Here is a 16,226-nt window from a genome sequence, read left to right on the forward strand (position 1 = left end):
AATGTCTGTGCTGCAAAGTTCAGTGGACTGAAAGTACGAAGACTTCCTGTTCTGTCTCAACAAATGACTTTTAGTTAAAACGGGTTTTAATTAAAACTAATGTGTGCCCGCTTACAAGAGCGATAGGCTGTCAAAGCCTGAGCTACAGAAACTGCAATAAAATTTCAAGAATGGGTTTAAAGTTGAACTGACTGGAAATATCTCAGTGTTCACTGAGATATTCAACATCTCTTTATCTCAGTCGGTGATCCCCACATGCTTCAAAGAGTCCATCATTGTTCCTGTCCCGAAGAAACCCCACCCTGCTTCTCTCAATGACTATCGCCCTGTAGCCCTCACCTCAGTAGTGATGAAGTGCTTTGAACGCCTGGTCAGAGACTTCATCATTTCTTCACTACCAGACACACTGGACCCACTACAGTTCGCTTACCGTCCAAATCGTTCCACAGACGATGCCATCTCTCATCTCCTCCACACATCACTCACTCACTTGGACACTAGAAGGGGGAATTATGTTAAAATGCTCTTCATAGACTACAGCTCTGCATTTAACACCATAATTCCCTCCACACTCACCACCAAGCTGGAGCATCTGGGACTCAGCTCATCTATGTGTCTGTGGATCTCCAACTTCCTAACTGGCAGACCACAGGCAGTAAGGATGGGCGGACATGTCTCAGCCTCCACCACTCTCAGCACTGGAGCCCCCCAGGGGTGTGTTCTGAGCCCCCTGCTGTACTCTTTGTACACATATGACTGTGTGGCCACTACCAGCTCCACCACCATCATCAAGTTTGCTGACGACACCGTCGTGGTGGGCCTGATCTCTGATAACAACGAGACGGCCTACCTGAAGGAGATTAGGAATCTGGAGAACTGGTGCCAGAGGAACAACCTCCTTCTAAACGTCAGTAAGACAAAGGAGCTGATAGTGGACTTCAGCACTAAGCAGGAGAGGAACTACCAGACCCCCATCATCAACGAGTGCCCAGTGGAGAGAGTGGACAGCTTCAAATACCTCGGAGTTCACATCACGCAGGACCTGTCATGGTCCTGTCACATCAACACCGTGGTGAAAAAGGCCCGTCAGCGTCTCTACCACCTCAGACGCTTGAGAGACTTCCAACTGCCCTCCAAGGTGCTCAGGAACTTGTACTCCTGCACCATAGAGAGCATCCTGACGGGAAACATCTTAACCTGGTTCGGGAACAGCACCATGCAGGACAGACGAGTCCTACAGAGGGTTGTGCGGTCAGCTGAGCGCACCATCTGCTCGGAGCTCCCTGACCTGCACTCAATCTACAGCAGGCGGTGCTGGACCAAGGCCAGGAAGATCGTGAAGGACCTCAGCCATCCCAACAACAGACTGTTCTCTCTGCTGAGGTCAGGAAAGCGATTCCGCTCCCTGAAGACCAACACAGAGAGACTGAGGAGGAGCTTCTTCCCGCAGGCGATACGGTCTCTCAATCACACCACCACACAGTACTGACCCACACATATGGTTCTTACACACACACTGGACATTCTGGACATTGTTTTCACTTCATTACTTAAATCACGCTGCTGTTATTGTGTATATATTTATTTATATTTCTTCATACATTCTTATATAGTTCTATATTGTGTATTTTGTTGTACAGTTATTTTATTTTCAACTTTAATTTATATATTTTATCTTATTCTCCCAGTTAAATTTACCCTTCATTCTAATTTGTGTTGTACAGTTATTTCATTTTTAACCTTAATCTATATTTTATTCCTTCCTAGTTAAATTTACCCTTTTTAATTTTTCATATTTATTTCCTATCTTATTCATAGCCTTTTCCTTTTTTGTTTTCTTTAGGTCACGAGCAGTTGTCCAAGCATTTCACTACATATCGTACTGTGTATGACTGTGTACGTGACAAATAAAATTTGAATTTGAATTTGAAATAAAGACAAAAGGAAGATGGAAGAGATGTAAGCAATCAGAAGTCAGTCATCTATTCAGCTGAAAACTTTAATGATCACATATGACCTGGCAGTAAAAATGTTAGATAGGCAACCCGAGCCTGAAATGTCTGCTCAATAACTGATACTAGCACCCCTGATCATTGATCAATGGAAGTGAAAAGTTTCTATTTCAAGATCCACAAGTTAATATATCTTACTGGGATGTTACCCTTTAGTTCAATTTGTCTTAAGTGCGATAAGATTATTTTGACTAGAAACAAGACAAATATACGTGCTAAGATTTTGAGTTTTTGCAGTGCATAACAGCAGGGTGTAAGATGCTAGCAGCAGGGCATACATGGAACGCCAGTGTACAGAAACATCTGTGCCAAGTGTGTCCTGGAAGCCCTGAGGTCAAAATGGGAGATGCCCCCACGAGTGGTGGAGAATGACTGAGCTAAGATCCTGTGGGATCCAGATACAGACGGACAAAGTGATGACTAACCAACCGAATATACAGTGGCTTGCAAAAGTATTCAGCCCCCTTGAACTTTCCCACATTTTGTCACATTACAGCCACAAACATGAATCAATGTTATTGGAATTCCACGTGAAAGACTAACACAAAGTGGTGCACATGTGAGAAGTGGAACGAAAATCAGACATGATTCCAAACATTTTTTACAAATAAATAACTGCAAAGTGGGGTGTGTGTAATTATTCAGCCCCCTGAGTCAATACTTTGTAGAACCACCTTTTGCTGCAGTTCCAGCTGCCAGTCTTTTAGGGTCTGTCTCTACCAGCTTTGCACATCTACAGACTGAAATCTTTGCCCATTCTTCTTTGCAAAACAGCTCCAGCTCAGTCAGATTAGATGGACAGCGTTTGTGAACAGCAGTTTTCAGGTCTTGCCACAGATTCTGGATTGGATTTAGATCTGGACTTTGACTGGGCCAGTCTAACACATGGATGTGTTTTGTTTTAAACCATCCCATTGTTGCCCTGGCTTCATGTTTAGGGTCGTTGTCCTGCTGGAAGGTGAACCTCCGCCCCAGTCTCAAGTCTTTTGCAGACTCCAAGAGGTTTTCTTCCAAGACTGCCCTGTATTTGGCTCCATCCATCTTCCCATCAACTCTGACCAGCTTCCCCGTCCCTGCTGAAGAGAAGCCCCCCCAGAGCATGATGCTGCCACCACCATATCTGACAATGGGGATGGTGTGTTCAGAGTGATGTGCAGCGTTAGTTTTCCACCACACATAGCGTTTTGCATTTTGGCCAAAAAGTTCCATGTTGGTCTCATCTGACCAGAGCAGCTTCTTCCACATGTTTGCTGTGTCCCCCACATGGCTTGTGGCAAACGGGACTTCTTATGGTTTTCTGTTAACTGCTCTTGCTCTCGACGAAGGCGGTCGCACTTTTCTCCTCCTCCTCCTCTCCCTTAGCTTCCCTGCTTAGCCTCTTATGTCCTGTCTAGTCTCGTGTTTTTTGTATTACTTTTCCCTGGAACACTCTCTCACAGTCTGTTCTCTAAAACCTAAAAGAGAATTATGGATTTGATCAACTGGTCCCTAAATGCAATTGACACCCCTTCTCAACGAGAAGTCTGGGCTTGGGTGAGCCTGACTGCTAAAGATATCTACCTATTCGGAACCATGATAACAGGGTTCTTGCTGATCGGAGCTGGCTTGGCCCTGACTTATCGAAGAATTAAGGAAGCGGAACCGGCTGTTCAAACCCCACAAGGCTGCCCACTGGGATTGGAACGATGGGACGAGGCGTGAGTTTCTCAAAATGGGCTCATTGAGTCAGCACGGAGAAGATCTTGGAGAACGCACGGCTGCTGTGAATACTCAGAACAAGACCTCTGAGTGAAAAACTGGATTACATCTGGAGGGGCTAGCTCGAACAACACCTTTGAGCGCAAATTGGATCACATCTTGGGGAAGTGCACTGCGGTCGTGAGTTCTCAGAACCTGCTCTTTGAGCAAAAAGAACGACAACATCACGGAACATAAGTTTGGATAACATCATGGAGAAGCTCGCGGCTCTCCAACGGGAGATTGAGAGACCAGTGCTGGACTGTTAGAACAGCTTTGAAATTCATATGAGTTGTTCGCACTAAAGTAAAAAGCACCATCACTTCATGCGGAGACCCTCTCGGTGCCAGCTGCAGTCGCAAGGCTGGAGCTGAACAACAACACCCTGATAACGACCGTGTTTAGACTGTTCATTACTGCTGCTACTGCTTCCTTCCCATTCCATGCAAGGCCACCTGGGTTGGTTGGAAGACTGTTTACTTAGCCTGGCAGGGCGAAGGACACTGTCTCAGCTGAACTCTGGACACACAGACACACACACACACACACACACACACACACACACACACACACACAGACACACACACACACACACACACACACACACATATATATACACTAATATGCACACACTCATCCCCCCTCCCTTTCCAAACGCCTTCGATGCTTATTCCCTTCCGATGTTGATGGTGGATCATGGAGACCAGTGCACGCAGGCCCGGATGTACTGTCTACACTGGCTGTCTCTCACCCTTTACCCACCCCTGTTGCTTGTCATGTGTTTCTTTGGTGTATTAAGAGTTTTTTCATGTGCAGAGGGGTTTTTTCTGTTCTCAAATGTCTCAGTAACTTTATCCCTGACCTGTCTGGTGTGTTCTTTGGACTTCATGGTGTTGTTGCTCCCAATATTCTCTTAGACAACCTCTGAGGCCGTCACAGAGCAGCTATATTTGTACTGACATTAGATTACACACAGGTGCACTCTATTTAGTCATTAGCACTCATCAGGCAACGCCTATGGGCAACTGACTGCACTCAGACCAAAGGGGGCTGAATAATTACGCACACCCCACTTTGCAGTTATTGATTTGTAAAACATGTTTGGAATCATGTCTGATTTTCATTCCACTTCTCACATGTGCACCACTTTGTGTTGGTGTTTCACGAGGAATTCCAATAACATTGATTCATGTTTGTGGCTGTAATGTGACAAAATGTGGGAAAGTTCAAGGGGGCCGAATACTTTTGCAACCACTGTAGTGGTGGTAGACAAACAGAAGGAGACGGCCGTAGCGATAGATGCTACTGAATGACAGCAACATCAGGAAGAAGGAACACGAGAGAGATGTTAGGTTACTTTTTATACGTTGTTCAGAGACATGCACTCTATGTGGAACATTTAAAGAGTCAAAGTTTCATCTTTGTAAAAGAAATACAGCTGGTAGGGGAGTGAAAAGCCTTTTTCCACAACAAAAAGCAAAGTCAAAGTAGCCACAGGGTGTGTGATCTGGGAGAGGCTCTCACAAGGATGATAAGTTATTTCATTTTTAGCAGAGAGTATGTTGCAATTCAGGATAAATAAGACACACCAGGACAGAGCAAAACTACCAGTAACAACTTTAAACATGGAAAATATTATAATGCTGCAAGCGATGTATTATATGCATGAATCTGCGACCTGACTGGTGATGCCATTTCATATACACGCTAACCCACTGAGCTAACCAGGAACCCGGGGAATGGAAGTATTTCTTCTGACTTTTCTGCTGTTTAAATAATTTTCCATTTCCAGTCCTTCTCACTGCCTTTTTATTGAGTACTTTAGCATTTTGATTGTTCAGAGATCATATGCTTATGCTTAAAGATGCGCCTCGTTACAGTATGAGAACTGGGGCAAAACTCTTCCATCAATTCAAATGTTACATTCACAGAGGTCTAATTGGAGCCTCGCTCCACTAGGTGGCATCAAAATCCAAATAACTGCCTCCAGTGAAACCAGTCCTTCAAGGTTTTATTGAAATGCAGAAAAACATGTTTTTGTAATTCAATTATCTCAAAAATAGTCAATAAAAGGCTCATTATTTTTCACCTTTCACCTCATGCAAAAATGTTGTGACAATGCTGGTGCTGATTTAGACTGTCATCTGTGGCTTGTGACACACTATACTGCTGCCTGTTTGAAAGGAGCAAAGGCCCTCACACAGTCAATTAGTAACTTCCCTTGAACTGTTGTTCAAAGGTTAGGCTACAATGCACATGTGACTGAGGTGCATGAGCAGAAATGTAAAGGGTCAAGATGGTCAAGCATTATTTAGCGTGTGTGTGTGTGTGTGTGTGTGTGTGTGTGTGTGTGTGTGTGTGTGTGTGTGTGTGTGTGTGTGTGTGTGTGTGTGGAATAAACTAGAAACTGCTAAATTATGAACACAAAAACACAGCGTGGCATGTGTCCCTTAACCACTGGCTGTTTTAGTGACACAGGCAGATGAGGGAAAAGAGGAAAGGGGAAAGAAACAGAAGAGGAGCTTTTCAATGTCAGTTCCGGATCCCAGTGTCAGTCCCTCTCAGTCATTCCTGATGGGATCCTCCCAGCCACAGGAAGACATGGAGCTCCCATCTGTGGCTAAATGCTTGCCAAAGCACTGGGGTGTACTAGCGGTCAAGAAATGGGTAAAGGAGACAGTCACCTTTTTGTAAGTTGCTTCCAGTTACACATATCCCTGAGTCCAAGCATGGCTGCTCCTTTCACCGAGCTACATGGAAGATGCTTCTGTTATAAGACAATCAGAATGAAAGACCAGGGCAAGGGTGGCATAACTACCAGTGCTGCCCCTCATTTTGCATGAAATCTGCAGCTATACTTTCAGTGTCAGCAGGCCAGTGTGACGTGCTGATAGTCCCAAAGCCACTCTTTCATCGTAACACACATGGTGTCTCTGTCTTGGGTTTCCTCGCCCTGTGAATCCATGGCAACAGCAGCCTGAATGGTCTATTCAGGACACTCTCTACTACGCTCTCCCCTGAAACTATAGAGAAGTAAACAAACGCCATAGTTGGTCTGTTCCAGATGCAGGCACACATAAGTAGATGAGTTCTTTTCATAAGACTTGGACAAACAAAATTCATCAGTTCATTTCTGGAAAAACTTAAATTGAAAATCTCGTTGTCCTCTGCATCTCAGCAGCCTCCACTGAACTTGCTTCATATGTGCTTCATGTGAGTCAAGAGTGACAGTCAGGCTGGTTTTCACACTGTGTGCATTCGTGCAGATGTGTTTATGTTTGTGGCCAAAAACCTTCATCCCAACAGCAGCCAGACTGTACAATATGCACAGAGGATAAATCAGTGTTGAAACAGCTAAAAAAATAAATATGGGTCAAAATGCCCTTGATGCAGTATAAAATGAAGTCTTTGTGACAATTCTGTGTATTTTTTGTGTATTTTTCTGTGTATTTTCTGTGTATTTTTCTGTGTATTTTAGCACATTTTTGGCAGTTTTACTTTTTCCTCATTCATTTATTGTTTTCTACTGTATGTCTAATACAGTGCATCTAACAAGTGTGAGATTAATAAAGTCTATATCCATCAATGTTGTAGTAAAGAACAAATGTGATCAGATAACATAAAAGTAAAGGAGCTTAGATGGGTGGGATCTAACCAATGAAGGGTGTCGATACATAAGAACATATAAGAAGAGTTGGCCATTCTGACTCAGTTATCTTTATTTTATTTTATTAGATATCGATTAATCAGGGCAGCACGGTGGCACGGTGGTTAGACCTTCTTGCCGCACAGCAAGAAGGTCCTGAGTTCAATTCCATCATCAGGCCGGGGTCTTTCTGTGTGGAGTTTGCATGTTCTCCCTGTGTTTGCGTGGGTTCCTTCCAGGTACTCCGGTTTCCTCCCACCGTCCAAAGACATGCAGTTTGTGCAGATAAGTTAATTGATTAATCCAAATTGTCCATAGGTGTGAATGGTTGTCTGTGTCTGTTAGCCCTGTGACAGACTGGCGACCTGTCCAGGGTGTACCCCGCCTCTCGCCCAGCACCCCATGCGACCCTGAAAAGGTGAAGCGGATGGATGGATAGATATCCGTTAGTCATGCTGTGAATCATCATCTTTCGTATAAACACTGAATCCTGTTTGTTTGTTTTTTAATGTGCAGAACTGGCTTAGTCTCTGTTGTTGTTCAGTTCCCATCTGCAGGGAAGAACAACAATAATCTGATCAGATGTTCACCACCTCAAATTTAATCCCCCTATAACACATTTTATGCACAGTAATATTGGAGGATGGTACCACAGCTAGGCATCTTGACACATGATTGACTAATACATGCAGATCTAGTCGTTTTCTTGCGATGTCTGTTTCCTCAGAAGCTATAATTGCTGGCTCGACAGAATAACATTTCTGCTGAAAGGTCAGCTCACTTAAGAGATGGCTTTCCCATAATTCAGTTTTATGTTGAGCAATAAGGTTACATCCTCTGCCAACAGAAATTGTGGATGTAAAAAAGGGAAATGAATACTCACTAAAATGCCTGCACACTCCACCCAACACGTATTGCATGCATCTGAACAAAACAGAAAATTTCTGCTATTAGACTTTCTAACCATAATATTTCACACATTATAATTCCTTTGACTGCCAAATTATAGAAAATAGATTCTAGTCGTCATGTGAATTCATAGGTATAGATTTCAGGGAGAACACAAGGGGACACAGCCTTACAAATATGTAGGACACACAAAGTTAATAAATAAATAAATAAATAACTAAAAAGCTGTAAAACTACTGAGGAATGTGTTGACGTGTTAAGTATACTTTTACAATTAAAGACATTTTCTTGATAAATTAATGCAGGGGCGATTTCAAAAATTCACCAGAACAAGTCCCCCCAAACCCCAAGGCTGAAATTAAACAACACAAACACAATGGCCTGTTATCAATAGGCACTGTAGTAAAAACTTAGTCCTTTAATGTGAACCATGCTGTGTACACTGCGTACTGACCAGTAAGTTCTTGTTAAGGATCAAGAAAAAATATATTATGATAAGGAAAGAATCTCCTCTGCGCATTTAAATCGTAATTTAAAGTAATTTAGTGCTGTCCCGTAATTAGAATAAAGTTGAATTACTCGTTTGAGTACTGAGTGATCGGATTGGCTGAGAGGAACAAGTGTACAGCTACTATACACCGCGTAGGAATGACGTTAATTTAGAAAGACGAATGATGTGGCAAAAATCAAAGGGCGAACAGAAAGAAGTAGTCCCACTTTTACGTTTGTTCTCATATATTTTTATGCTGAAGTTCATTGTCTTATTTTGATATTTTAAAGAACAATTAAAATGTTATAAATGTTTCAAACAAACGGCAACATACTAAGCACAGTTCACTTTTTAAAAGTCGAAATACGTATCCATCCGCCTTATTGAGTGCACTTCCATTTCCGGGATGTTTTCTCTGCTGACCAACCTCCACCGCCATTGCAGGTCCAGGGAGTCGGTGTAGTGACAGTCGTTAGCCGGGGAAGACCGCAAGTAAACAGTTAAGGGAAGGAATAAAAAACAAATAAAGTACAGTCACACCGACAGCGCGTTTTAAATAAGGCGTAGAATCCGCTTACAATTGGACTTTAGACTAGAGACTTCCTGGCTGTCCGGCTAGGATCTGAGAGAAGCAGCCGTAGTTTGTTAGCATTAGACGAGACCGGAGGAGAGTGAGAGAGGAACCGCCATGGCTCAGATCCTGCCTATTCGCTTTCAGGAGCACCTGCAGGTATGTGAATCAATGAATGGTTAAATTGTTTGATCAAGTTCATCTTTCGGTCGCAATAACTGCCAGACTGGCTGTCGCTTCAGAGACTCAACACAAGTTTGAGATTGCTAGCAAGCTAAGTTAGCGTTTGGTGCTACGCTAACTAGCTTGACAGGGTGGATGACGTTTGTCTTGGCTAGTAGCATCAAGCATTCTTGCTAACACTTTGCTTACCCACCCTCGTCCGCTTCTTTAAGTCTGAAATACAGAAATACAGCATATAAATAATGCTAATAGGTCGTAGTGATGAACGGAAATATGTGTTTACCATTTCTCATAAGTATTTGCCCCATTCACAGCAAAAGTGTTCATTTTCTCGGAGTGGCTATTGCTGTCGTTGGTATTAATCGTCACTATCAGTGCCTTGTAATCGTCTGATTCAGAAATGAAATAGTTATCCTTATTGTCGCCTGTTGCGACACTGCTCAATCGATTTCTTCAAATCACCATACGGCGCAAAAAAATATTAAAACTTCTACACCCGCCTTATTTGTCTGCGCCCTGATTATATGTACCGTCGTGTTAATTTGAAAGTGATTATTTGACCTTAAGGGGATATCACGTTGGCAGGTTGTACAAATGATCATGTGGTATGTTAGATAGCAATCCAGCGCCCGTGCTGAATGACTTTGCCAAAGTTAACTGTGACTCAAGAATTCACGGAGCCTCCTTTTCTATTCAGTACTCTTTCTTTTTATCTCCGAGGCACACCTTGATCGCAACGGAGCTGCTATTAAAGATTTTTATGCTATTAGTAAGTTCTTCCTTTTTGTGCACCCCCACGTATTACCTGGATTGTACGTACTTCATGCTTTAAATGGCCACACCTTTACTATAATGCCAATAAAACTGCTTTCAGGTCAGGTGGAGGAAACAGGAAGCCTATGGGTCAGTCTAAAGTGCTCCTGACTTTCAAGATGTAATGAATAAAACATAGACTTTTCGTGTCTAAATCAAGCTTCAAATGGGAACTCTGATCCACCCAAGTCTGTATTTGGTCTTTATTAAACAATTATCTCTGTTATCCAATGACTAAAGGCTTTGGGTGTCACATGAGACTAATAATTTGGTGTCAAGAAAGACATTTTAAGCTTTGATCAGTAGAACTGAGTTGTAAAAAGGGGGTCAGACGTTATGTTCATTGGCTTTGGGGGTTATTGTAACATTAAGTCATTTGCTCAGTCACAGGTTAGCTGAGTGGATATTTGAACACCAGGTTCCTGATGTTACTTTTTCTTGCTGTTCAGACTCTGATCCTAATTGCATGTCTTAAGAGATTAGCAGTGTAGTAGTATGGTACTGCTGTTCTTGTTCATAGCAGGTAAATGCTATGGGTTGGTCAGACTGTAATTTGTGTCTGATAAATCTGTCAAACCAAAGATGATTAACATTTTCAGTACAGCGCAGCATTCCCTGTTACTACATTCTTAATTCATAAAGAAGTTAATTCATGTCACAGACATTGATGAGTTAATATGTAGGCCTATCACATGGGGTTGTATGGAGGCTGAGCTTCACAAAGCTATGCAAAGACCTTTTGTGCCTAGAGTTACAATGAAATTATTATTGAATGATTTTTGACTTGCTTATTAAGTCCTTTTGGTTGTAGAAGCAAACAGAGCAATACAAAATTGGCAAATTGCATTGTGAATTAACTAGTATTTTATCTTTAGTGAGGGGAAAAAGCGCTGTCATCTCCTAACAGTGCATCTTTCTCTTTCAAATGTGTTGAACATTTAATTCATTGAACTCACAAACTTCACAGTCAGCTGCAAGGTGAATGTATTTTTTGTGCTTGTTCTTCTGTCCATCTTTAAAAACTGACGCCATAGCTTTTAATTAATGTACTGTACTGTAATTCTCAGACTCACCAGGTTATGTTATGTGACAAACACAAAGGGATCTTCAGCACATATCACTAATGCATGACCTGCATATGCGGTTTCATTCATGATGCATATGGAGTTTCTGAACAAATGCATGTTAGAATCACTGCAAGAATTTCTTTTACTTTTGACTTGGTCAAACTCTTTAGCTGTCCGTTTAATTATACTCATGAAGTAGTCTTTTTTTTTTTTTTTTCTAATTATACCAGCTAATGGTTACCACTATTATGAGTGTGTTTAAGCTTGGATTATCTGTGAGAAACATCTTATATCTTTCTTAGTCCAATTACTGAAAAACCAGATGAAGCTGAACTCGTTTGATCAAATGAGTAACTGTCAGTGCCTGGATGCAAAGCCTGTCGTTTCACCTTATGGTTGATGTTCTTTTTGCTTTGTTCATGTGGAGCAGAAATATTTACATAGTGCTGCTAGCCGTGTTTTATTTCTTAAGCTATTTGGCAGGAATCCATCCAATATAAGATTGTGGCCCAATGGTGATATTTTATAATTAGTACTATTGTGATCACTAGCCAGTGCCAAAACCATTTATACTTTTATTTTATGGATAAATAAAATATAAATTGTACCATGAATACAAGAATGTTTAAAAAAAAAAAAAAATTCAGCTTCTCTATCGTTACATAACATATGAATCATCATCACATCTCATTTTCCAATAGGCTAATCTAAGTCCACAAAGCTGCCTACCAGTGTTCAGCTTATATTGTTGCATTCCTTTTAGGTACTAGTTAGTAGTAAATCACCGTATAGGCACTGTTTGAGTCTACACCACTGTGTGCTTAGCTGTGATTAACAATGGATTCAGAGCCTGTTAGACAGACTTGAAATTACCTCAGTTATCTCTTTTTTTTTTTTTTTTTTTTTTTTTTTTGTTTAATGTCTTAGGCTGAAAAATTGGATGTATCATAAAACATTCTTTGTGCAAATATGCATATCTCAGTTATGGACCATTATAACTCCTTCACATCTAGCTCTACTGCTTTACTTATACTTTAGACTCAGATGTCTACGGTGAGACCGTCCTGATGTCAGGTCATGGTTTATGCTTTTGTTTTTCACCCGCGAATTCTCAACCAAGCGAGTTTAATTACGGACAGACTTTAAAATTTGCTTTAGTGTTAAGTCAAAGTCAAACCCAATTTCAATCACTCACACAGTTTTGCATCATGATGTATGTAGGGATATTGTTTTCAATGCCATGTTCAAGGTTTTTTTTTTTTTTTTTGTTGTTGTTTTTTTAAAGCCTTAAAGTGATTTTGGATCACCCTTCAAGGCTGCTGGGTGTCACCAGTGTTGGGTGATAGCTTAATTATTTTGCTCATTATTCATATTCTGACCAAACTGACATAAATGTCACGAACAAACTGGATGTTTGCTGATGTTGTGCTTAAATGGATATTTAAAGGTATGCTGGTTAATCAATTAGTCAGCACAAAGCTTGAATAAAAGCTTTAGATTAATCAGTAACTAAAAATTATACTTGAAACCACATAAATTTGGTTCTATACTTTTGAATCTGAACTTTTATAGATGTAAAACATGTCGAAATAGGATTGTTGCATTAATCATGTCGATTTTACTGGATCTGAATTGGAGAGCTGAGGCACTGAGCTAGCAATACATGTTAAACTTGGTAGTCTCAGTCTTTGCAGTTTCCTCCCTCCCTTGGTCTCCCTCACACTATCCATCTGTGTGTCATCCGGTCTACTTGCACATCTTGCATTTTTATATATCATCCATTTATATAGTGTAGTGTTGACTCCAGTCAAACAGACATGATAGCATAAGTGACAGTGTCACATCTTTCCCTCACGTGGTATAACCTTCAGTTTGCCATTCAGAAAAAGAGATAATTGTCATTTAGGTTTTAGTGGTGTGATTGTTCTGACAGAAACCAGTCTCAAAGTAAGCATGGGAGTGTAATCTGTAATCTTCAAAAATGGCTCCAGTTTGCGTAATGGCAACATGGTATCATTCTCTGTTGATGAAGACTTCCATTTTGCATTTAGTAAGCAGGGTTTGACAAGGCAGGCTTCCTATCCAGTGCCCAAAGATAATCTGATGATATGTAGGGAAAACCATAGATTGTGTGTTGAGTAAATACAATATTTCACATCCATAAGTCCATAATTGCATGTTACTCTTATCTACTTTTGGTGTACACAGATTTTTTGGTCTTGATGTACACAGTAATTTGTTACATTTGCAAAAGATGTCTTCATTTATCTCCCTTGGTTAAGATTTTGAATTGTACTTGAGCTTTTTCTATAGTCTTTTGGTATATACTGAAAACACTGCATTAAAATACACTATGACAGAAAATGTATACATTTCCGTAATTGGGCTTTTAGTAACAAATGCATGACAGCAGGCCCACAATATAGTGAAAATTTCAAAAAGTTTCTCTTACTTGTACTAGTCTAATTAGAATACTAATTATAGCTCAGAGTGTCATTATATTACTGGACTTGGCTGTCTTTTACAGTTGTACTAGCTTCTTTTCCTTTGAAAGAGTTTGATATTCATAAAAAAATAGTCATTTAGATAAATTTTGCCCTACATAGGAAGACCTTGAGTTAAATATACAAATTTACACAGGGTGCAAGAAAGAAGAGGATGTGATTATTAGTGGTGATCTTTCAAATAAGTGTTGTGGTTAGCTTTAAATTAGGTGTTTGTAGTCTGCGAAAGGATTTAGTTCCCTGAAAACCTGACGCTTTGTATCCATAGTTAACTGCACTCACAATAGTATTTAATAGCAAATTGATTTAGTTCAAAGCAAATACTTGTACATCCCTTCTGTTTGCCTGTTGAGGAGGGGCAGGTTGTTTCATGCTTTTTACAAAGGTTTGCATGTCACACTTTGACCTGTGCTAGTAAATGACCACCTGATACCTCGTGACAGGCTGGCAAGGATACAGATTTGCTGAACACTTGACATTCTGCAGCAGCCTCTAAATGTAAGATAAAGCTCTCATTTAGGGAAAGAAGGAAACTGTAGTCTCACAACCACCTCAGCAAGAAATGACCTGAACTGGAGACAGATGATGTTCAGAACCCCTTCCATCTTTTTTCCTTTCTAATACTATAATTGTAAAGGCAGCACTTTTTATGCCTCACCCATGATCCCATGTCCCCCTCCAGTGGCCCATGATAGCAGAGAAGGCAGGATTCAGCAGGCCTGTTGTTTCAGTCCTGGTAGACAATGACTCCCTGGCTTCCTGTTGTGGAGTATTGCAAACAAGTCCTGCTAGCCTCAGCACATTACATAGCACATCCTTCCCTACCCTGCCTTGAACTTTACATGTGCAAAGTTTATTTTCTGCTGAACAAGATGCTGCTTTCCTTTAAGGGAAGAGCATACAGGTTAACTCTACTGACAGGGCTGACAGGTTGTTGGAGAATAGTTCAAATCTTTCTGTAGATTTATTGTCATTGGAAGATTATGCAGCAGCCATGTGCTCAGTTGTTGGGCCTTTACTAAATGTGTTTGACTTGACTTTCTTGGAGTCGGTTAAACTCCATTCTTACTAGGGTTATATATTTGTTTATAGAGGAGTTGCTTAAAATTTGACCTATTTTGGAACAGTACATGCTCGATATATTATTGCATTGGTTGCAAACAGGGTTTGGGGCTTCTTGTGGTAAAGAAAAATGTAAAGATTTTCAAAATATTTTTAAGCCTGTTAAATATTTTTGTTAAGCAAAGTAGTGACAGCATATCCAAAAATGGATGAAAGAAATTGAAACATTAAGATTATATAGTGTTTCCAACTTTTGGCCAGAATGGCCTCTCCCTCTCCAAGGGACTAAGTGAATAAGTACCATCATATGGGGTGTTAATTATATTTTTATCTAGTTAGTTCTCATTCCCAGGATATGATTTGCTTAGACTTGAGTTATCTGTCCTTCTCTGAAGTTCAGTTGTTGTCACTGTGATTAAAACTGATAATTTCCTGTACTGTGATCTCAGTTCCTGTTGCAACCTCACATTGAAGGTATTGGAGTCCGTCCATTTATGACATAAATCGAGGTCATGAGTGTCTGTAAACCTTGGCTGATGTGCTTTTTCCCCCCCCAGTAGATAAAAATGCAATCTGCATCTGCTTTGACTTTTTTTTTTTTTTTTTGTCTCAAAGTTTCAAATTGGGATCTTTTTATTAGGCTTTTTGTTCTGAATGTCACGTTTGTCCCTAGTGCTGTTGAGAAATACATAATTATGCTAACTTAACTAATTGGTGTATAACTGCAGTAAATTGTCAATAAAGCATGTGGATGGGCACTTTCAGGGCACTAGTGGTGCAACGGATGAAAAATCTCACGGATCGGATCAATTTTCGGATCAGCGAAAAAAGACAAAAATTGAACATTTACTTATTGAAGTATTTTTTGCCTGTTAAAAACATTCGACTCTAGACTCATTCCACGCAATTATTAAAAAACAAATTATGGTACAGTATAGGGCTTTGTATCTACCACTCAATTCAATTTTATTTATAAAGCACCAAATCACAACAACAGTCGCCTCAAGGCGCTTTATATTGTAAGGTAGACCCTACAATAATACATACCGCTCATTATATCGCACTCTGCTGTGATGTGAGCGGTCACGTAGCTTTCCGTTGTCCCGGAGGTCCACCCATTTGTAGTAGTTAGGGCAACAGAAGATGCCTGGGACATTTCAGCCATAACTTAAATCTTTTCCTGCTCATACATGCTTGGAACGATCTTGCCACTAAAGTGGACGCGCAACGGG

At 40.7% G+C, this 16,226-nt stretch overlaps 2 protein-coding genes across 3 annotated transcripts in view; one reads left to right on the forward strand and one right to left on the reverse strand.

The window, feature by feature from the left end:
• Positions 1-16,226, reverse strand: part of LOC120720571 — a 914,567-nt gene that overhangs the window by 22,365 nt on the left and 875,976 nt on the right. The window lies entirely within an intron of this gene.
• cltca (clathrin, heavy chain a (Hc)) overlaps positions 9,193-16,226 on the forward strand; it is a 34,502-nt gene continuing 27,468 nt past the window's right edge. For both annotated transcript variants that reach the window (XM_040012998.1, XM_040013007.1), the window contains exon 1: positions 9,193-9,524. In XM_040012998.1, coding sequence (XP_039868932.1) covers positions 9,483-9,524 — 42 coding nt within the window. In that variant the 5' untranslated portion in view covers positions 9,193-9,482. The remainder of the gene's footprint in view (positions 9,525-16,226) is intronic.

Source organism: Simochromis diagramma, unplaced genomic scaffold, assembly GCF_900408965.1.
Source record: "Simochromis diagramma unplaced genomic scaffold, fSimDia1.1 OVJJ01000123.1, whole genome shotgun sequence".
NCBI classification, from domain to species: domain Eukaryota; kingdom Metazoa; phylum Chordata; class Actinopteri; order Cichliformes; family Cichlidae; genus Simochromis; species Simochromis diagramma.